The following is a 22724-nucleotide window of genomic DNA, read 5'->3' as shown; positions in this document are numbered from 1 at the left end:
ACTTTATGCTGTGCTCTCTTTGCATTATGACTGCTACACTCCTTTTTCCCCATTATTTCTTATTTTCCCTTCTGCCTCACACTGCCCTTCCACTCCATTTCCTGATCTGTGTTTTCCATGATGTCCTGAGCCAAGTATCTTAGCAGTCCAAAGAAACTTCACTGGAACCCCACACTTTGATGTGCTGGCCAAGGTGGTTTCAGAGACTGCGATTTCTGTTAACTTCACAGTGCATGTCAGAGAGATGGTGAGAAACACCAACCAGCATGTCAACACAGAATGAAGTTATAGAACAGCAGTTTAATGCCTTTTTAAAAAAAAAGCCTATATTGTGCAGTTAGGCAAAACTTTTTATTTTACACCTTCAGAGACTATAATATATTTGAACGCATGCAAAACAATTCAGATAATATGGCAAAAATATGGCATTTTCATGACTGCCTCCCACCCCACAGGTCAGTTCCATCACACCAGCATTGTTTATGGAATATCATAAGAATAATACACTTCTCATCATGTGGGATATGGAGTCAAATCAAAGTGGGGTTCAATGTCGAGATACCCAAGAGGAAGAAAAAAAGTGGAGTTTTAAAAATATGCCGAATTTCCCCCCGAGTCAAGGGGCATTCAGCACATTCTATGGAAGATGAAGGAATTCTGAAAATTTGCTTTTGCCCCTGTCATTTTAATAGTGCTACCATGATGCATTTTAGTTTTCTGGCTATGAAGAAGCCCTTCTTTCTAATAGCTAAGGCTACAATTATGTCATGGAAGTCTCGCAATCCGTGCCTTCCAGAGACCTCTGGAACATTTTCCACTTCAGCCCTGGGGCAGTGGGGCTAGAGCGGTCAGCTGGTAACCCCCATGCAGCTCCCAGCCACTGCAGGTGGCATGGGGACTCCAGAGATCCCAGCCACCACTAGGTGCAGGGGTGGGGAGAACCCAGAGTCCGAGCAGCTGTGGGCACTGGATCCTCTTCCTTTCCCATTCTGTCAGGGATATTTTTAGTCGAAGTCATGGACAGGTCATGGGCTTCTGTAAATTTTTGATTACTGCCCGTGACCTGTCCATGACTTACTAAAAGTATCCATGACAAAACCTTAGCCTTACTAATAGCACTCGGACCATGTAATTTCTAATGTGAAATTTTATTCAAATACCTACAAAAATTTGTCATAATGGTTTCTTTACCTTGAAGGTATGAACTGTTAATTCCATTTTCTATAGCTTCTTGAATGTCTTTCTGAAGTGGTTCCATGAAATTGTCAGCATATTCAATGACTGGTGTTACTGATGATCTCTCTCCTACCCATGGTCTTACTCCCAGCTGGGTGGTCACCAAGTGCCGTTTATCTCCTATCGTTCTGTCCAACGTATCTATGGTAAAATGAAGGACATATCTGAGAAACAGTTAATATGCTCCACACATCATCTAAAAGTTAATGTTAACTAGTCACGTCATTAGAAGACCATTTAAAAATGAGTAAGCAAACAAGTTGCAAGGACAGAAAACTAATATTCTCTGTATTCTTTCATTTTACCTGTGGCTTGGACCGAGTTTAGGATGGTTTCTCTATATGCTATCTGAAGGGGTCCTAGATAGGTCTCAATGCCATATTCCCGTTTGATTCGGTCATGAATAATCTCAATGTGCAGCTCTCCCATGCCACAGAGAACAGTCTAGATAAAGAAGTGAATCAAATAAAAAAAGTGAGAGAAAAAGTAAATATTCACACGCATGCTTATATGCGGACACAGATGGGAACCTTTAGGATGCACTATTTACACTAGGAATTCGCTTATATGTACTGTCCTGTTCACATTTTAAGAAAGTTTTAAAAATTGCATAAAAAGCCCAGATATTACAAGTAAGACCAAGAAAACTTTAGGAAGTATTGTTTTGGGTGATACTTAAGTGTAAAAAAACACTTAAGTGGAGATGGTAATTGTTGCTGATGCTACTACAATAAAGGCCATCCTATATTAGTTTTGAAATGTAAAGACCGTTTGAACTTGCTTTTAGAGTTTAGAAAAAAAGAGAATTGATAAGAAATATGCTATTTACAGAGCATAAATAAAGAAGGTGATCTTACAATCTCTCTTCCTCCATGGGTCATGTTTATAGGATTTCATTTTAATCTGATCAGATACACAATACTTATTGCATTTATAATGTGAACACCATTTATAGTGCCTTTCACCGAAGGATCTCAGAACTCTAAAATAACTGCTTATAACTATAGGAATTAGGGAACTAAGTTTAAGTCAGCAATGTATTGACAATCTTACTTGTCCAGTGTCAGGATCTATCTTCACTTTCAAACTTGGATCTTCACGCTGAAGGCAGTTCAATGCATTATCCAAGTCTGTGTATAAACAACAAATATTGCTATATATAAAAATATATTAGTAACTTGTAACTAGCTGTGAGTAGCTATCTGAAGTGTTCACCCATAAGATCAGATTCTATCCTCAGTGGTATTGTAGAGTCATACAAGAAAAGTATGACAAAGTATAACCTTGTCATGGCAGCCTTTACAAGAAAAGTATAGAACTATAGTTTGCCTCATTTCAAAGTAATGGGTTCTTGAGTTAACAAGGTGTAATAAAGTAACTGGTATACAAGTTTTAAAAAAATGCCTCATCAGAGTAATATTTGGCACTTCTATAGCTCCTCAGAGAATCTGAAAGCACTTTACCAAGAAGGGTAAATATCCCTATTTTACAGATGGGGACACTGACACACAAAAATTAAATGATTTGCCTCCGATTTCAATGCGAGTCAGCTGTGGAGTTCAAAATACAAACTAGATCTCCTGACTCCCCATCCTCTGCTCTAATTACTAGAAGACAGCAACTCCAAAAATAAAGTAATAAGCTAATAGTTTTGACTTGTTTATGCACTTCGTAGGTTTTTTCCAAAGATTGTAATCAAAGGATCAATACCCAGGCAATCCACTCAATCATTCTGCACCCCTTCCCTCCAATTCCACTAGAATCCAGGAGACCAGATGGACATGCTAGAAGTCCTGATAGTCAACAAATCTAGGCTCTGTTGGGCTAAGGAGAGAGAAAAGAGGGTTTCCAGAATCAAAGATCCAAAGTTGCCCATCAGGTTCTCAGAAAGATGTTTATGAAAGAGGCAGTGTTCTGTGGGTGAATTTGCAAAAAGAAAAGGAGTACTTGTGGCACCTTAGAGACTAACCAATTTATTTGAGCATAAGCTTTCGTGAGCTACAGCTCACTTCACTGGATGCATCCTAAGGTGCCACAAGTACTCCTTTTCTTTTTGCGAATACAGACTAACATGGCTGTTACTCTGAAACCTGTGGGTGAATTGTGGTAAGTAACTTCCAGACTCCTGATCAGTGGAGATAAAGGCCATAGAGGGTGGTGGATAGTGCTGACTGGAGAAAGTACCTAGACTTGGAAATGTACTTTCATTCAAACACATTGCACACAATACAATATCCTGCTCTCTCAGCAAGAGGCTGCAAATCTCAAAGCTAACTGTGCAAGTGGAAACGGATGTAGGAAGACAAAAGTGCAGCTCTCCCACCTTCCAAAATGCGGTAAGAACCAATCATCTAATCTTTAGGGTTGACCAAAAAAAAAAAATCATGAAAAGAATAGTAGCAAAGCACACACAAATTATAAAATTTAGCACTTATGCAAAATCATTAAGGGTCTCATTGTGTTACTGATCCATGCATGCAATTCAATTACATCACATCAACTGTATGCGCATGCACAGATCAAGGGTATGGTATAGTATAACTCTAAAACTGCTTTAGTAGCTGTGTTGTACCTGGCTGTTTGGACATCGAAGGTGGTTCTATTGTACAAAAGAAGACTGGCTCGGGGATCTCTACGCCAGCTAATAAAAGGCTCTCTACTTCACTGTTACCGCCAGGCTTTCTCCCAACCTCTCTTCCAGCTCGACGGGCTGCAGCCACAGCAGACGCCTTTGATGAAACAATGGTGTCTCCAGTGGCACTCTAAAGTACGCCAAACATCAAATGACATCAGGTTGTTTGCAAAGAATTGTTTTTTAACGCTCTTCATGATAAAAACTAAGTAATTACTGTAGGTTCTCTTTGGATAATTAAATTAAAACCAGATTCAGAAGGACATGAGAAGCTCTAATTACATAGCTGTCTGTTCAGCACCAGCTGAGTTTTTAGTAGTTCTTGTATGCCAAAGCGACTGTATTTTTAAAAGACACAACATATACAGAAAACAGAGGAAATAGATCAACTACATTTATAAAAAAAAAAAAATAACTGAAATACAGTGAATTTAAATAGAACATTAAAAGCTAAAAATATTTGAAACTAAAAGAAAACGTGATCTTGTATCTCATATTTATGTGGTGAGTAGCTTTTCAAATAAAACTCTTGAGAATCAAATGTCTTCCTTTACCTGTTTCAGCCCAACAGTTAGGGCAATATTGCCAGGCATTAGTGAAGGTATTTCTATTTGCTGGTCAGCAAAAGGCAGCAGAAGGCGACTCATTCTCTCTCTGCAAATGAATTACTCATGTTATCTACTACTCAAATACAAATGCCAATGCTTCAATGAACATCTCTCATCTCACTCCTACTCACGTGCAATTTTTGTTGATGTTATATACAGCTGATTGAGGTTTCATTGTGCCTGAGTAAATGCGTATAAAAACTAATGGCCCACGTTGTTTATCATGAAGAACTTTAAATGCTAGGGCACACAAGTCATCTTTGTACCATGGCCTGTAAAACATAACCAATGAATCAGAAGAGCAACCTCATACAACTCATTAACAAAAAACAACCTAGTTCCAGTTTTAGCTACATTTCCACTCATTTACAATACCTATTTGTAACTATTAATTCAGAGGCAGATTTTTTTTTATTTTTACAGCATATAAATTTACACAATTAGGATTACTCTAGGTAGTCCCCCTAACAGTAAAAATAGCTGTGCTGAAATATGATGTAAATCAGTGGATATTAGAGATGTCCCCTACTGGGCTTTGCAGGAGCATGGTGAACGTTAGATACTTTTTTGAGGTGAAATTAAGAACAGAAGGTGGCTCATGCAAGGCCCTTTGTGCTCTGCAGGAAGGTCATCTTGGAGTACCTCAGGCTACTTCAGAACAGTGCCTAGTCAATGATTGCTCCTATTAACAACCAGAATGCACCAGTTCAAAAGCATCAAACCTGGAAGACCATGAAATAATAATTCACATGTAGGGCTTTTAAATTAAGCTTTGAAATAGGAGCAGTTCACTCAGACAAATCAGTTAAGGAACGGGCTTACCTACTTCTCTTCCCCACCCCCCTTTTTTATGGTTAAACTATGAGTAACAGCAATTAGAGAACTAAATAGGGAAGAGACCTAGCTTTTATTTTCAGCTTCATTGCTAACACACTGCATAACCTTGGCAAGTCACCTATAAAATGGAGAAATAATATTCACCCACCTTTGTAAAACGCCTGGATCTACAGATGAAAGGTGGTTTACGGCTATAAATTATGATTAAACAACAAGTTTTGCAGTCAAAAAATATACACAGATGCTTTGGATAGTACTGACCAAGTAGCTTCAGTACTCAAGTATATTTTTATGACTGCATATCTTAGTGTTATACCTGGTGTAAAACATCATTCCTACTGGATAAAAAAACCCCTCAATACTTCAAAAAATATACCCCGATTTTGGAAATCACAAACAGTTCTACATTTTCTCCTTGTAATTTTACCAATTCATTTTCCCAAACAGTTGTTAAATCACTTTATCTTCTCATTACACTTACAGAAAGTCATAGGAACGCTCATTAGGTGCAGGTAAGTACATAGTAATGGCATCCAGTAAAGGCTGTACTCCTTTATTCTTCAATGCGCTTCCACAGAACACAGGTACTGCTTTCTGTGCCAGTGTTACTCTACGTACAGCAGACTGTAACTACAGAAGGAGAAAGGAGTATTTTCAATTCATGTATTTATGACTTAGCCTTTAAAAAAAAAAAAAAGAAAAAGAAAAGAATACAGAGAAGTAGTGAGGAAAATTAAGGCACAATTCCAGAAACCCTCCACACATGGGCCTTCCACTGATTTGAATGGGAGTTTTTCCTCACAGAACCACACCTATAATTTGTAGTAACTGTAGATTACAAATCAGGTGGTTTCTGGGTGCACAAAAATCATGATTTTTTAAAAATCCTGTTTAAAATTTAAACAATTTCTTAATTTAAATCAGATTTCTTTTATTTATATGTTGCTAGTTCTTTATTATATTTCCATTTTGTAGTCTTAAATTACTGAAGTGGATGTGTTCTGCTGGTTTCTTTCTTTAGTTTGATTTTTTTTCTGAGAAATTTCATAGTAAAAGTGCTCATCTACCCTGAATAAAACAAGTCCAAGGCCATTATTACAGCCTTACGGTGAGACCACCACACACTCAAACACAAAATTGACATGCAAATAGCCCAATACTGTATTTGCCAACAAAAATAAATGAGATCATGACTTTCACAAGTGAAGAAAGTGAAAGTGGACATGCTTCAGACAGGCTATACTCCTTTCATCAGGGTTTGCGTCTGCATCAAATGGGACTTGTGCTCCTGAGTCACTTAGGGTATGACTACCAGGGCGGGTGGAGGGAGGGAAGTGGGAGCGGGAAATCCATGGCAGCGTATCTCAGAGTCTGAATCAACTGACGCAGGCTTGCGAGGTTCGTCCTATGGATCTAAAGATACCCATGTGTAGACATTCAGGCTTGGAGCCCAGGCTCTAGCCTAAGCATCTACACACCTCTTTTTACCCCCATAGGGCTCTGAGTTGACCTGGGCTCTGTGACTTGCTGCCGTGAGTCTTTTTTTCCTGTATAGACATACTGTTAGGTTCTTTTGAAAACCTTACCCGTAGATGCCTAAATATGAGCTTAGGAGTCTAACTTGAGACTCCTGTTTTTGAAAATTTTGATATGTTTGTACAAAGTAAGTTCACAATTACTTAGTGAAACTCTAAATAACCTTTCAGTGTGAACAATGAAGCAATCTGTTTTGAAGTGAAATATTTTTGGGGAGAATTTTTTTTTTCAAATACAATTTTAGTTCCTGACGCTGCGAACACTTATGTACATGTGTAACTCTAAGCACATGAGAAGTTGTGTACCTAGTTCACTGTTACAGCATCAGGGCCTTGATTTTCAATATTTTGCTTTTTTGCCTATAGCAGTTGTATAAGCCTCAGTAAAATATTCTGCAGTGGCTTAAAAAAAAAAATCCACAGACTTTATAATGAAGTTCATTATTAATTCTAATCTAAAGTTGCAATAGCACAAATTTTACAATTAGCTTTATTTTATTTTTACTACAAAGCCTCCAACTGATTTATATCCCTGATATTAAAATAAAAAATAAAAATAAAATGATCTTGATTTAAAATTGCTCCACCCTGGCTCGTTTTGATTTTAACAGTTAACCTTTCTGTTGGAATATACAAGTGACAATACTGTGCCCCACATTTTAATTGCGTTCCTTACATTTTAAAGGGGACTGCAGGTCTATATTTGATCTCAGGAAGGTTAGAAAGTATTTCAAACTACTTTAAATACAGTTGTACAAAACTCACATCAAGGTAACAAAATTGTTCAAAAACACTAGCCTCCTCCAAGATCCTGATCCAAAGCCCACTGGAGTCTTTCCTCTGACTCCAACGGGCTATGGATCAGACTATAAAACAACTGCATGTTTAGGTGCTGCAACAGACAAGAGCCCCTGGGCCCCAGACCCCATGACTTCAGAACAACAACAAAAGTCACATAAGGCAAGGACCATCTTTTTGTTGTGTATTTGTAAAGCATCTAGCCCAACATGGTCCTGGGCTATGACGAGGGCCCCATAGGCACACTAAGGTGGTGGTAATAATAAATGTCAATAAGGCGGTCACTATTTCCCCCCATCCCCTATAAGAGGAAAGTCAATCAAGGGACTCTGTGTCAGACATCCATCCTGGGATGTTTGAACATCCCATCAATTCACACCACCCAGATTCTGCTCTCAATTACACTGGTGTAAATCCAGACCTGCTCAAAGTGGAAACTGGCCCGCTGCATAGGATGTTCTATTTTCCCTTCCTTAGCCTCTTCCTCCAATATCCAGGTAACTTTAAACGAAAATCACCCATGATCAAATTAACTTATTTTTATTAATTGTGTCCAACATGTTTGAGAATCAGATTCAATAGCAATATCAGATGAAATCCTTACATTATACAGTTTGAGTATAATACTGCTTGTTAAATTCACAGCACCTTAATCACCATCTAAACTGGCTTTAGTACCAAAAAAAAAAAAAAAAAAAAGGAAAAACTTCTTCACATGATCTACAGCTGGCTATGGTAGCTTTTGTCTGAAATTTAAACATTTATTTATTTTAGCACTGGTCAACACAGAATGCATGCTTGCCACATCACACTTAATCCACATGCACAACAGAAAAAAATATAATCAGAATGACAACTAATAAAAACATACAGTCATAGTAACTGGATGGTAAAAATGTACCTTATCAGCTGGTAGTAAGTCAAAATTTTCACTAAAATCTCCTAGAACCAACTCAGCAAATTCATCATCCAGATCTGCAACCTGCAAGAGAGAATATTTCTGCATTATCAGTAACTATACTATTCCACAGTTGGCCCAGCAATACTACCTATCTGAGCCAGAAAACTAATGCAGAATGAAGCTTTTGCAAACATTGGAGATCATGGATTCAGAGTCTTGCAAACAATTTACATTTATCACAATAAAATTGAAAAATTGACAAGATTAGCTAACAACATTGATGGAATATGAATTATTGAGATGCTGAATTTTGAATAAAAGCAGTTTTATTTTAGAAAATTTCAATTTTGAATACGTTGTTAAAATGAATGTTTCCCTCTTATGTTACAGAATCTGTTAGTTTATAACAATAGATACTTTAGTATGCTACCAAATAAAAAAAGTAGACTGAAGCAATCTGCTGTGTTATGAGGAAAAAAAACTTTGAAATAATAAATGAACATTACATGCTAAAATGTCCAACTTGCTAATATCAGGAGGTAGCCATGTTCGTCTGTATCCACAAAAACAACAAGGAGTCCGGTGGCACCTTAAAGACTAACAAATTTATTTGGGCATAAGCTTTCGTGGGTAAAAAAAAACAAAACAAAACACTCTTTCAGATGCATGGAGTGAAAATTACAGATTCAGGCATTACATACTGACACGTGAAGAGAAGGAAGTTACCTCACAAGTGGAGAACCAGTGTTGACAGGGCCAATTTGATCAGGGTGAATGTAGTCCACTCCCAATAATTGATGAAACTTGCTAATATGCACTCTCTACCTAGCCCAACTGCTTTTTCAGACCCTTTTAGGTACTTTAGACTGCTATCTGGGATTTTGGGGGACTGTCTGGAGAGTGAATCCACAACGAGAAAAATCAGAGCCTCTGGGGTAATGGTTCTTCAAGAAGTGAGAACTGCAGGCTGACAAAGTTGCTGGACAACGTATTAGACCAACAGATAATGCACGTCCATCATCTCTCAGACTGAAAGATTTCAGCCAACAGTGACAGCTGTGAAGGGCTCAATTAGAATAAATGCTTCTCAGCTGTAAAGGATTATGCTCCCTCTTATGACTAACAGAGCCACTGATCAGCTAAAACTGAAATATATATATATACACACACACACACACACATATATATATGGAAAACAGATAATCAGCTAAAACATGAAAAGTAATAAATTTACTTCATTAACTAAATGAAAGGAAAATGCTACAAATTTTCCCCACAAGATTTGTATTCCAACTATTACATTTTAGATCAGCATTAAGTGGACAGCTCTCACACAAAGTTATTCAATCAAACAACATTACTGGTCCATCAGATCTTATATCCAGCTTCTGCAAAGGACCAGTAAACACTCTGCCCTTATATAGTGCTTTTTATTATTCATTCCAATGTAAATCCCTTTGACAAATGGTGAAGCACTATCACCCCCATTTTACAACTGGAGAATTTGAGGAACTAGGTGGTTAAATGATCCTCCTAATGTGACTTTGCGAGGAACATAAAACAGATCTCCCAACTCTCAGACTGATACTCCGATCATTTCATCGCCATCTCCCATAGCTGATGTTTTAGAAGAATTTGAAAATCCTCAATCATCTACTTAGCCAGTTGTGCAGTGCTACAAATGCGTGGGTGGAGGGCTGTTCCTTGACCACTACAGTAAGTCAGATTATACCACAATTTTAACTTGCATAACTACAAATATTAGAAATTATAAAACTATCCATTAGTTTCCTTATTCTCCAATCAACATTACTCTTGTAAATATCAGAGCTAACAGCATGCACTAAATCCCTGTATTTTGAGAGAAAAAACCGCAATGAAATGCAGCAAAATCATTCAGATATGGCTAACCCCTCTATTACAATTTATGAGTTTATTCCAAAGTATGTGACATTAGAATTATAGCAAAGGAAAAAGACGCGCTGAACAGACAACTCAAAGACGATGCCCTGTTTAAAATGTCATAGAATTTAAGGCCAGAAGGAACCACTGTGATACTGTATTCATTCTCTGGGCCCAAAAAATAGCAACCTAAACTGATCCAACTGTACCACCTGTGTGTTTCAAGATTTTTATACAGAAATAGATGGAGTTTATATCTTGTCTTCATAACACAGTAGTGCTGAAAAGATTCCAAAAGTTGCAATCTGCAAAATGGAAGGATAGCTAACACAAAGAACTGGGAGTTAGGAAATATTGGTTCTTCTAGTCTCAGCTCTGCCATGGACTTCCTGCATGAGCTTGGCCAAGTTATTTAATCTCTCTGTACTTTAGTTTTGTCATCCCTATGTTGTCACATAGGTGTTGCGAGACTAAAGGGCCCAATTCTGCTTACACTCAAGTCAGTGGCAGTTTTGTCTGACTTTGGTCAGAGTAGGTTTGGGCCCTAATTTATTAATGTTCATGAAGTGCCTTGAGATCTTTTGATGGAAGGAAAGCAGTGTAGATATACAGAGTAGGGCTGTCAAGCGATTAAAAAAATTAATCGCGATTAATCGCACTGTTAAACAATAATAGAATACCATTAATTTAAATATTTTTGGATGTTTTCCACATTTTCAAATATACTGATTTCAATTACAACACAGAATACAAAGTGTACAGTGCTCATTTTCTATTTATTTTTGATTGCAAGTATTTGCACTGTAAAAAAAATATATATAGTATTTCTCAATTCACCTAATACAAGTACTGTAGTACAATCTCTTCATCATGAAAGATGAACTTACAAATGTAGAATTATGTACAAAAAAACTGTATTCAAAAATAAAACACTAAAATTTGAGAGCCTGTAAGTCCACTCAGCCTTTCTTCTTGTTCAGCCAATCGCTCAGACAAACAAGTTTGTTTACATTTGCAGGAGATAATGCTACCTGCTTGTTGCTTATAATATCACTTGAAAGTGAGAACAGGCATTCTCATGGCACTGTTGTGGGCGGTGTCGCAAGATATTTATGTGCCAGATGTGCTAAAGATTCATATGTCCCTTCATGCTTCAGCCACCATTCTAGGGGACATGCGTCCATGCTGATGATGGGTTCTGCTCGATAACAATCCAAAGCAGTGTGGATCAACGCATGTTCATTTTCACTATCCGAGTCAGATGCTACCAGGACAAGGTTGATTTTCTTTTTTGGTGGTTTGGGTTCTGTTGTTTCCGTATCAGAGTGTTGCTCTTTTAAGACTTGTGAAAGCATGCGCCACACCCTGTCCCAATCAGATTTTGGAAGGCACTTCAGATTCTTAAATCTTGGGTTGAGTGCTGTAGCTATCTTTAGAAATCTCACATTGGTATCTTCTTTGCGTTTTGTCAAATCTGCTGTGAAAGTGTTCTTAAAATGAACAACATGTGCCGGGTCATCATCCAAGCCTGCTATAACATGAAATATATGGCAGAATGCAGGTAAAACAGAGCCGGGGACATACAATTCTCCCCCAAGGAGTTCAGTCAGAAATTTAATCAACACATTATTTTAATGAGTATCATCAGCATGGAAGCATGTCCTCTGGAATGGTGGCTGAAGCATGAAGTGGCATACGAATGTTTAGCATATCTGGCATGTAAATACCTTGCAATGCCGGCTACAAAAGTGCCATGCAAATGTCTGTTCTCACTTTCTGGTGACATTGTAAATAAGAAAAGGACAGCATTATCTCCTGTAAATGTAAACAAATTTGTTTCTCTTAGCGATTGTCAGAACGAGAAGTAGGACTGAGTGGCCTTGTAGGCTCTGAAATTTTACATTGTTTTGTTTTTGAGTGCAGTTATGTAACCAAACAAAAAAAAATCTACATTTCATGACAAAGATTGCACTACAGGTACTTGTATGAGGTGAGTTGAAAAATACTAATTTCTTTTGTTTATAATTTTACAGTGCAAATATTTAGAATGAAAAATATGCGCTTTATTTCAATTACAACACAGAATACAACGTGAAAATGCAGAAAAACATCCAAAATATTTAATAAATTTCAATTGGTATTCTATTATTTAACAGTGCGATTAAAACTATGATTAATCGCGATTTTTTAATCACAATTAATTTGAGTTAATCACGTGAGTTCACTGCGATTAATTGATAGCCCTAATAAAAATATATTAATTTAAAAAATACTGTGTAAGTACTTTACATATTTACTTTAGAAACTTTACTTGTTCTATTAAGGCATTTCTTGCATCGTTGACATCCTTTAACAATTCAGGATCTTCAGTTTCTGTCAGGGGTTTTTGCTCAAAAACTTTTCCATCATCCAGACTAGAAGCAGGGTTCCAAATAATTTGTTCCTTGGTCACTACATCAACCAGTCCCTTGAAGGTCTTGGCCTCACCAATTGGCAACTGTAAAGAGAAAGGAAAATTACACAATTAGGAAACACTAGCATGAATACAAAACCTACCTGTCACATGCAGATTTGTTCAACAGTAAAATTATTAACACTGCAAATAATGAGCATTGCATTTTGTTATTTATATGCTATTTCCATTGTGTGAATGTATTTAACACTATTTGTTGGTTGTTTATAACAATAAAAATAAAGTTAAAAAATAATTAACATTAAATTTCTTAGTTTACCTGTAAAAGCAAAGGTTTTGTCTTCAACTTTTGCTTGATACTGTCAACAGCATAAGTAAAACTATATTAAAAAAAAATAACAGAAGTTAAAAAGAAGAGTTAGCCAACTTTAATGCTACACATCAGTTTATCCATTGGTTTAATATTTCTTATTTATTGCTAAACTAGTTCCACAATAAAAAAAAATATCTTTTGAATAAGATTTAGCATTATTATTTTTTGCTGGCCACACCCACTGTGATATTTTCAACTCTATTTCATAAAATGTTCCGCTTCATTATAATTAAGGCTACGATTAGATCACAGGGGTCATGGAATCCATGACTTCCACTGACCTCCGTGATATTTTCTGCCCCAGGGCTGGAGCTCCCAGCCCCTGCCCTGGTTGGGAGACCGGAGCTGCCCAGCTGTGGCAAAGGGCAGGGTGGACTCCCTGCAGCTGCCCAGCCATGACGGGACCCCACAGCTGTCTAGCCAGCAGGCAGCGGGGACTCCCGGAGGGATCCTACAGCTGCCCAGCCTCTGTTGGGTGCCTGGCGGACCCTGCGGCTGCCCAGCCGTGGCAAGGGGTCCCCATTGCAGGCCAACCTTGCAGGCAGGAGGACCCTAGAGCTCCCATACACCGCAGCAGTGGGTGCAGAACCTGCCTACTCCTTTTGTCAGGGCTATTTTTAGTGAAAGTCAGAGATAGAACTCTGTGATTGTTTATTGCCTGTGACCTGTCCATGACTTCCACTAAAAATATCCATGACCAAAAAACATAGCCTTAATTCTAATTAGAAATATTCTCTCAAACCAGCCCCCCTGTAGTGTGCTTATCGTTTATAAATAAATAAATAAAATTGTGGTCTTCATACCTTGCCCCATTTTTGTCCATCTTATTTAAAAAACAAATTCGTGGTATATGATGCTTGTCTGCTTGTCGCCATACTGTTAGAGTCTGTGCCTAAAGAAAAATGACAGAAATCATCAAAATGCTTGCCCTGATGGCCGAATGGCAGCTCACTGATTTACGAGACCCAGATTAATTTTCTCATCTTGAGCTCTTGCTCCCTTGCTGCAAGGGCAGTGAGATCAGCATATGCAGGGGAAGGGACCGCTCAGCCACTACTCCTTGACCTGTTAAACTGCAGCATTGATAGGCTCCAAAATGAGCCTTGTCCCATCCAGGCTTCTCAAAGGTGGAAGGAATGACTGTGCCCCGGGTTGGGGCCTCAAGGATGCCAGGGATAAAATGAGGGGAAAATGGAAGCAATCTAAGTGATGTGGGGGATTCCATAAGGAATAAAAACCTAATACGTATGCACACTATAAATATTATTGCTAACATGTCAAAGTGCATGCAAAGTAAACACTTGTATAGCTATGGATAGGCCACCGATTTTTACTGCAATTGGGTTGGCATAACAGCAGCAATCAATACAACCTGCACATTGCTGGGCATTTCTAATATTTTTTTATTAAAGCAAATTAAATCTGGTATATTAGAAATAGTTCAAATATTGAAGTCTAGTCACTTAACACATGGGGGAAGTTAATACAAGTGTTCCATGTATTAGTTGATGATTAGAACCCTTAAGCTCTATTTTTGTTGTTGGTAATCAAAAGCGTCTCTCCAACATGGCAGCACATACTGTGCCACAAAGGAAACTCAAATAATGGGCTGTCCCCAAGACTTCTGTACTCTGATCTGATGGTCATACTAGACACTCCAAGCAGGACCTGGAGAACCTCCAAGGAGAAACAGCATTCTAGCTGAGAATTAAAGTAATTCTCTACAATTAAATTTGATGTGAGAAATGAACAGCTACTTATTTCTTCCCACAGATGAAGCTAGCCCAAAACATCTTAAAGATCTCAATCTCTGTATCTGTTACAAAAGACCAATGGTGAAAACACTTATTTGTGCCCTGTCATCAGGAACAAGCACATGAAATCAGATCTCAAAATTAGGTCGGCTGTCTGAAACTAAACTTTGACTGACTGAAACCATCAGAGCAAAAACCGCATTCACACTGAACAGGGTCTCAGAAGAAGCTACTTGAGCCTATTTTAAGTCATTACATGTTGCAAAATCTTCACTGCGAGTAATTTTTACCTCCACACCAGCTGAAGCATCAAATACAGCCACTGCCCCATCCAACACTCTCAGGGAACGTTCAACTTCCACTGTAAAGTCCACATGACCTAAATGATTTACATTACGCAATGTCATAATTCAAACAGGTAAAAAGTAGTAAGATAGATAACACGTTTGTCACCATGTTAGAATGGCAACACTTTTTTAAGTTTATAAAAATGCTCACATCCAGTGTTATGGGCTCTCATATACTCATTACAGAATCATAGAAATATAGGGCTGCAAAGGACCTTGAGAGTCCAGCCCCCATGCTGAGGTAGGACAAGTATTCCTAGGCCACCCCAGACAGGTGTTTTTCTAAACTGTTCTTAAAAACCTCCAGTGATGGGGATTCCATAACCTCCCATGGTAACCTATTTCAGTATTTACCTATGTTATAGTTAGAAAATTTCCCCTAACATCTAATCTAAATCTCCCTTGCTGCAGATTAAGCATATAATTTATTGGCCTACCATCATGGAAAACAATTGATCACCATGCTCATTGTAACAGCCCTTTACATATTTGAAGAATGTTATCAGGTGCTCCCTCAGTCTTCTTTTCTCAATACTAATCACACCCAGTATTTATTACCTTTCCTCGTAAATCAGGTTTTCTGAACCTTATATCATTTTTGTAGCTCTCCTATGTGCTCTCTCCAATTTGTCCACATCTTTTTTAAATTGTGGCAACCAGAACTGGACACAGTATTCCAGCTAAGGCCTCACCAGTGCCAAGTAGAGCAAGTAAATTACCTCCAGTCTAACATATGGCATTTCTGTTAATTCACCCCAGAATATTAGTCTTTTCCGCAACTGTCACATTATTGCCTTATATTCAATTTGTGATCCACCCAGATCCTTTTCAGCAGTTCTACTGCCTTACAAGTTATTTCCCGTTTTGTGCTGTACATTTGAGTTTTTCCTTCATATGCGTAGTACTTCGTACTTATCTTACTTGAATTTCATCTTGCTGATTTCAGATCAATTCAGCTTCAGCTTGTCAAGGTTGTTTTGAATTCTAATCCTGTCCTCTAATGTGCTTGCAATGCCTCCCAGCTTGGTATGATCCACAAATTTTATAAGAACACTCTCGATTCCATTATCCAAGTCATTAATGAAAATACTGAACAGTATCAGATGCAGGACTAACCCATGCAAGACTCACTAGATATGTCCTCACAGCAAACCACTGATAACTATTTCGAGTTATGCACCCCTCTTTATAATAATTTCATCTAGACCACATTTTCCTAGTTTGCTTAGGAGACTCATGTAGGACTGTACCAAAAGCTTTCTACAAATCAAGATATATCACATCTGCTGCTTCCCTCTTCCTCCCCACATCCACTAGGTCAGTAACCCTGTTAAATGAGGAAATGAGGTTGATTTGGCAAGATTTGTTCTTGATAAATCCACGCTGGCTATTATTTATTACCCCATAATTCTCTAAGTGCTTACAAATTGCTCCAGTATCTTTCCAGGTATCAAAGTTAGGCTGACTGATCTATAATTTCCCAGGTCTTCTTTGTTCCCCATTTTAAACATAGGTATTATGTTGGCCCTTCTCCAGTCCTAAGAGAACTCACCCATCATTTCTGAGTTCTAGAAGATAATTGCTAATAGCTTCAAAATTGCTTCAGCCAATTCCTTAAGTATTCTAGAGTGAATTTCATCAGGCTCTGGTGACTTGAATACATCTAACTTATCTAAATATTCTTTAATTTGTTCTTTATAAAACAACACCAACAGTTGGGTCCAGCATCCAACCAACTAAACCTTCTGAGATTGCACAAAACTTTAAAACCAAGATTCACTTTCTAAGCTACCTGAGCCCATCTATTCCTCCCCACTACCAACAGGAGAAAACCTGATAGAACATATTCAAAATACTGTACCTGGTGTGTCAATCAGGTTCATTCTATAGCCCTTCCAACCAAAAGTAACAGCAGCAGACTGAATGGTAATGCCACGTTCTCGCTCTTGTACCATGAAATCCGTCACTGTGTCCCCATCATCGACATCTAATCAGTATGAACATATGCACCATTTCAGTTTGGTCACATAACTTTACATTTTGAATTACCTGTCTTGGACCAAAGTAAAGATGATGATCATTTCTCCTAGACCATATTTACTCTGTATACTTCCAAGCCATGAAAATTGCTTCCGATACAGAAAATCATAGAACTGGAAGGGACCTTGAGAGGTGATCTAGTCCAGTCCCCTGCACTCATGGCAGGACTAAGTATTATCTAGACCATCCCTGACAGGTGTTTGTCTAGCCTGCTCTTAAAATCTCCAATGATGGAGATTCCACAACCTCCCTAGGAAATTTATTCCAGTGCTTAACCACCCTGACAGTTAGGAAGTTTTTCCTAACATCCAACCTACACCTCCCTTGTTGCAATTTAAGCCCATTGCTTTTTGTCCTATCCTCTGAGGTTAAGAAAAACAACTTTTCTCCCTCCTCCTTGTAACAACCTTTTACGTACTTGAAAACTTATGTTCCCCCTCAGTCTTCTCTTTTCCAGACTAATAGAACAGAATGATAAGGCTGATAACTAAACTCCTCCTCTTTAGAAAACAAATGCTCTAAATAAATAAATAAATCTAATAAAGCTCACCTCCCCGCTCATGTCTGAAATCTCAGCTGTGGTAGAACACTGCTGAATGCAGCCAAGGAGTGGTAAACTTATGCCACCTTTATGTTCACTCCCCTCAGTCCTGTGGATTGATATGGGCTGGTTTATGCCCCCCAACTCCCATGTAACTTTAAAACCATCTCAGAGCTACTTTAAGTTGTGTTGGCAGATAGCCCCCAACAGTTTCCAGCAGCTGGAGATCACCAGAGCACAGCAGTGCTCGTGCCACACATCTTTCCCACAAAATACTGCCTATGCCAAGGCCAGGCAAGCAGGTTGTGTAGAGCCAGCTACTTCAGCTTCTTGCCGCATGGGGAATCCAGGGCCAGGAACTATTATCCAGTTGCATTTATTCAATCTTTCTTGCTTTCATTTGCATTTGCTTCTTTGATATATTAATACAAAATCCTCCCAGCAGTAAGAAGCCAAAACACTTTAACACAGATGTACCTATTTCTTCTCCTAAATATTAATTTACTTTATACTTAGTTTCTCATCCTGAATGCCTACTAGTTTATAATCAGACTGCTGACCCCACTCATAATGCTGTTCTCAGACACCAGCCTAAATGAACACAGGAAAGAGAATTCAGCATCCTCGTGGAATACTTGATAAATTCTCAAACAACTCAGTGGGGAAAACCACAGTCAAGTGCTGCCAACAACAGCGTTTTTGCTACTGTGCAAAACGTAAATAGCAAGACAAAAACACAAAACCTGCGAACAGAAGGCACTGTTACAAAAAGGAATATCACTGGGAGCATTTACTATATGCACCCTGATTACTTTTATTTTAATGTTTTAAAATCTATCTTAAAGCTGCTTTTTGATAAATATTGTTACAGTCAAAGCGGCAGCCCTTCTTTCCCAAACAAGTGCGTCAGAACGTTCAGCAACTGGGATCTCTGGCGCAGCTGAACATTCCTGGAGGCTTTATTTTTGTAGAATTAATGGATGGGATTCTGTGATGTTCCAGTTAACAAGTGCAGCACAGAACTCACAACACAGGAGGGTGGGAGGCTAAAGTATGCCAGGTTTGTGCCACCCCGATCTTCAGTTTTTCCAAAACTGAGCTATTCCAAGGGCTGGAGATAGGCTGGGCCTGTCTATGCAGCTTCCTTGGGCTGCCTTAGGGGCAACAGGTACTGCCCAGAAACTTTGCTATAGTCTACCCTCCATCATGCCCCCCTATGTCCAGGCTTACAAAGAATGCAGGCTCAAAGCTTTCTGTTTCAGTTCCTGTGCCAGGAAAATCATTCCCTGGACAGATATTAGGCTTTTAGGGACTTTTTATACCACTCTGTCCTTGTTACTTGGCATGCTGGAGCAAAACTGAGGATCTCGCTAGCATTTCTATCTGAGTTTGGCTACAATATTCTGTGAACAATACAAAATAGATAAACTAGGGGGATCCTGAAATTTGAAGTTAACCCAATTAAAAGCTGTTTACGAATTAAAAACTGAAAACCTGTCAAGATTCTTACTGCCCTAGTGTTATACATTGTACTATATAATGAAATATGCATCGTGCTTTCATTGTATTTCAGTATAATATCGAAATGACAGATTATATTTGATAAAACATATTCTACAGGACAACCTCTAATTTTATATTAATTTTTGCTAAATTTCTCAAAGCTACTAAAATAAAAAAAGCAGTTCTAACCTCCCAGTGCTCTTGTGTATCCGGAATAGTATAACATTCTCTCTGTGGTTGTAGTTTTCCCTGCATCAATATGAGCCATGATGCCAATGTTACGGATCCTGCATAAAACGAGCAAAGGCATTTAATGCATATGTTTCTTTATTCAGCAATATTGTCATTTTGATCAATTAAATGACTTCATGATCAACAGAGGTAGCTTTTTTCCCCATTCACTGCACAAATGATGTAGTTAGTGCATAACCGTAGTATATATACTCATAACACTTCGATGGTAAAATATGGTAGAAATATAGCTCCAGGCTTTCTTCCACATCACCGCTAATCACCCATTTTCAAAACAAATGGGCACAATACTAAGAAGATTAAAATGAGGGAACGCATGTTTGCACTACAGTTTATATTCAGATATCAAGCACTGGAATCAGAACAGACAGCTAGACTGCATGCCACTAGGTTCTCACTGGCAACCACTGCTACCAAGATCAGAACAGATTGACTTCCAATCAGTATATACATTGACCTTTCCACTGAGGGTTCAATCCAGAGCCCATTGAAGTCAATGGAAAGACTCCCATTCTACCAACCTGAAACCCCCTCCACAACTGGTTCCCGCTTCCTTACATTTATTCCTAGAATATATCCCTGATTCCCCATTAAAAAAAAAAAAGAACTGCTATCAAGTGCAATTTAGAACATGGGTAGATTGAAGCAGTGGTCACTACAGTATTCTGTGGTTCTTTTGAAACACACACCACTATGATATCTATTGCTTACATACAGAAAATAGACAGTACTTACTTAGATATAGGAGGGGTAATGATAGAACGCAAAGATTTGACATCTCCTATTGCAGAAAAAAAAAAGCAATGGTCAAAATTTAAATTCATAGTCTATAAATGAAACCTGAGATCTCACCACTGCTGAGTAGAGCAAGACAATTATCTATTTTGTCTTACATATGACACCCATTAATACGTCCCACGACGCATTTCTTTTTTCGCAACTACATCATGCTGTTGGCTTATATTCCGTCTGAGATCCACTATAATCCCCAGATCCTTTGCAGCAATACTACTGCCTAGCCAGTTATTCCCCATTTTGTAGTTGTAAATTTGATTTTTCCTTCCTAAGAGTAGTACCTTGCACTTGTCTTTACTGAATTTCATCCTGTTCAGACCAATACTCCAATTTGTCAAGGTCATTTTGAATTCTAATCCTCGACTCCAAAATGCTTCTAACCCCTTCCAGCTCGGTGTCACCTGCAAATTTTATAAGCATACTCTCTACTCCATTACCCAAGTCCTCAATGAAAATATTGAATAGTATTGGACCCCACTAGATATGTCCTCCCCATTTAACAACAAATTTAAATTAATTTTTTTGTTTTCACAGAAATTTTCCCACCAGTCCCCTTTTAACAAAGATTCAATAACGAAACTGTCCATCAGGAAGTTCAAAACATCTCTATCTGAGCAGGAATCCCTCTCTCTCCCTTCACATGCTACATGCTCGAGGCAGATTTTGATATTACTAGCCATTCTATCTTTACTGAGCACTTCAAGCCAAAAGGCCAGGTCTCAAGAACACTTACCTCATGGTCTGATTCTTTTTCATTTTTGCTAAAGGATTTATATTTTCCTCTTATGCCCTCTGCTATGCAATGCCTCTCTGCTCTGTCCTTAAGCCTCTTCTCTACACTGCTCTTTTCCTGCTTGATATACTAAATGTTATACACAATGGTTATAAAATCATAAGATTATAAGAAAGTATATTTTAGGATTTTTTCCCCCCATTTTCTTTCTACTACAGATAAGTGAAAGGCAAGTTAAGAAAAATTAAAAAATAATTTAAAGTATTACCTGATGGAAAGCTGTAATTTCTTTGATGACATTCTTGTGATTTTAGTCTTTTTACAACCATCGTTCTTGCCCACTTGCAGTACGTACACTTTAAAGAAAAAAAATTAAAAATAGTTACTTTGTAGAAATACTTTTTGGAAACTATGGTAACTTCTTGCACTGCCTTTTCCTAAAACGAATATTAATGATATCTGCAGCAACAGATGTGTAAATAATTTGATCATACTTTTGTGTGAGCTATCCTGAATAATATTTTGGACTCTTGCAGGCATCTTAGCATTACTTGCTAGAGTCAAAGACCAAAAACAAATCCATACCCAACAGAATTTGTAAAGCCTAATGAAAGTGCAAGTCAAAGACTATACTGAAATAAATATAAACTGTCAGTATCAAGAGTATTTAAACACATACAAGGAGTGAGGCAAAATCGTATACTGGACCTCACTGGAATCACAAGTATAAACCAAAAAACATTTACAGAAACTGCCACTTTATTGAGGTAAAGATATACACATGAAAACCCATTTACCTATTTCTGAGCTTCCCCACAAACTATAAAATAAAAACTTTTTTTGATATTTGAAACAAAATGAATATTAAGCTTCATTCCAGACATTAAAATATTTATATTTATTCAGATTGGCCTAGGTATCCCATTTTGCTTAAAAGAAAATATTTAGCAAATGCTCATTGGCAAATAAAAATCTGAGAAAAGCTTACCTCATTGCACAAACTTGATGCTTTCAGGACATTCAGTGAAAATTTCCTTGGAACTCTCAACATTATTACACTATTGTCTACAGCTGCACCCTGCCAATATAAGCAAATACTGTGTAAAAAGATCATGATCCAAATTAAGTATCTGAACAGTTTCCATTCAAGTCACCGGGAAAACTCTCACTGGCCTAAATGGGAACTGTATTGGACCATATTTTTATCAAAAATAGAGTAATGCCAACAGATGTTAAAACTGTACATGTACATCTACATACAATATAAAGTATACAGTACAGACCCATTTACACACGAATCTGCTTAACGTGCGGTAGCACCATGCCTCCCACTGCTACCTATTTAACACGCGAGGCTCGTTAACACGCGGTACAGGAACTTGCTATGTAACGCTACAGATTTGCTCACTAACTCACTGACACAGAAATCAGCAAGAAGTGCAGAGCAGAAACGTGTTGTACGTCTTTACCGATATTGGTAAAGACGTATCACGCATGCTTAGTCATTGTCACACTAGAGAGAGA

At 38.0% G+C, this 22724-nt stretch overlaps 1 protein-coding gene across 3 annotated transcripts in view; it reads right to left on the bottom strand.

Moving 5' to 3' along the window:
• GFM2 (GTP dependent ribosome recycling factor mitochondrial 2) overlaps positions 1–22724 on the bottom strand; it is a 47717-nt gene that overhangs the window by 5011 nt on the left and 19982 nt on the right. For all 3 annotated transcript variants that reach the window (XM_075128535.1, XM_048851841.2, XM_048851840.2), the window contains exons 2-18: positions 22189–22278; positions 21469–21556; positions 20408–20453; positions 19610–19707; positions 17198–17323; positions 15280–15368; positions 14039–14127; positions 13182–13242; positions 12761–12946; positions 8548–8628; positions 5795–5943; positions 4608–4748; positions 4423–4522; positions 3809–3998; positions 2290–2366; positions 1542–1680; positions 1192–1377 (exon numbers count right to left, since the gene is read on the bottom strand). In XM_075128535.1, the coding sequence (XP_074984636.1) occupies positions 1192–1377; positions 1542–1680; positions 2290–2366; positions 3809–3998; positions 4423–4522; positions 4608–4748; positions 5795–5943; positions 8548–8628; positions 12761–12946; positions 13182–13242; positions 14039–14127; positions 15280–15368; positions 17198–17323; positions 19610–19707; positions 20408–20453; positions 21469–21556; positions 22189–22251 (1909 nt within the window). In that variant the 5' untranslated portion in view covers positions 22252–22278. The remainder of the gene's footprint in view (positions 1–1191; positions 1378–1541; positions 1681–2289; positions 2367–3808; positions 3999–4422; positions 4523–4607; positions 4749–5794; positions 5944–8547; positions 8629–12760; positions 12947–13181; positions 13243–14038; positions 14128–15279; positions 15369–17197; positions 17324–19609; positions 19708–20407; positions 20454–21468; positions 21557–22188; positions 22279–22724) is intronic.

Source organism: Caretta caretta, chromosome 5 (assembly GCF_965140235.1).
Source record: "Caretta caretta isolate rCarCar2 chromosome 5, rCarCar1.hap1, whole genome shotgun sequence".
NCBI lineage: Eukaryota > Metazoa > Chordata > Testudines > Cheloniidae > Caretta > Caretta caretta.
Note: the sequence above shows the minus strand (reverse complement) of the source record. Positions and strands in the feature narration are given on the sequence as shown.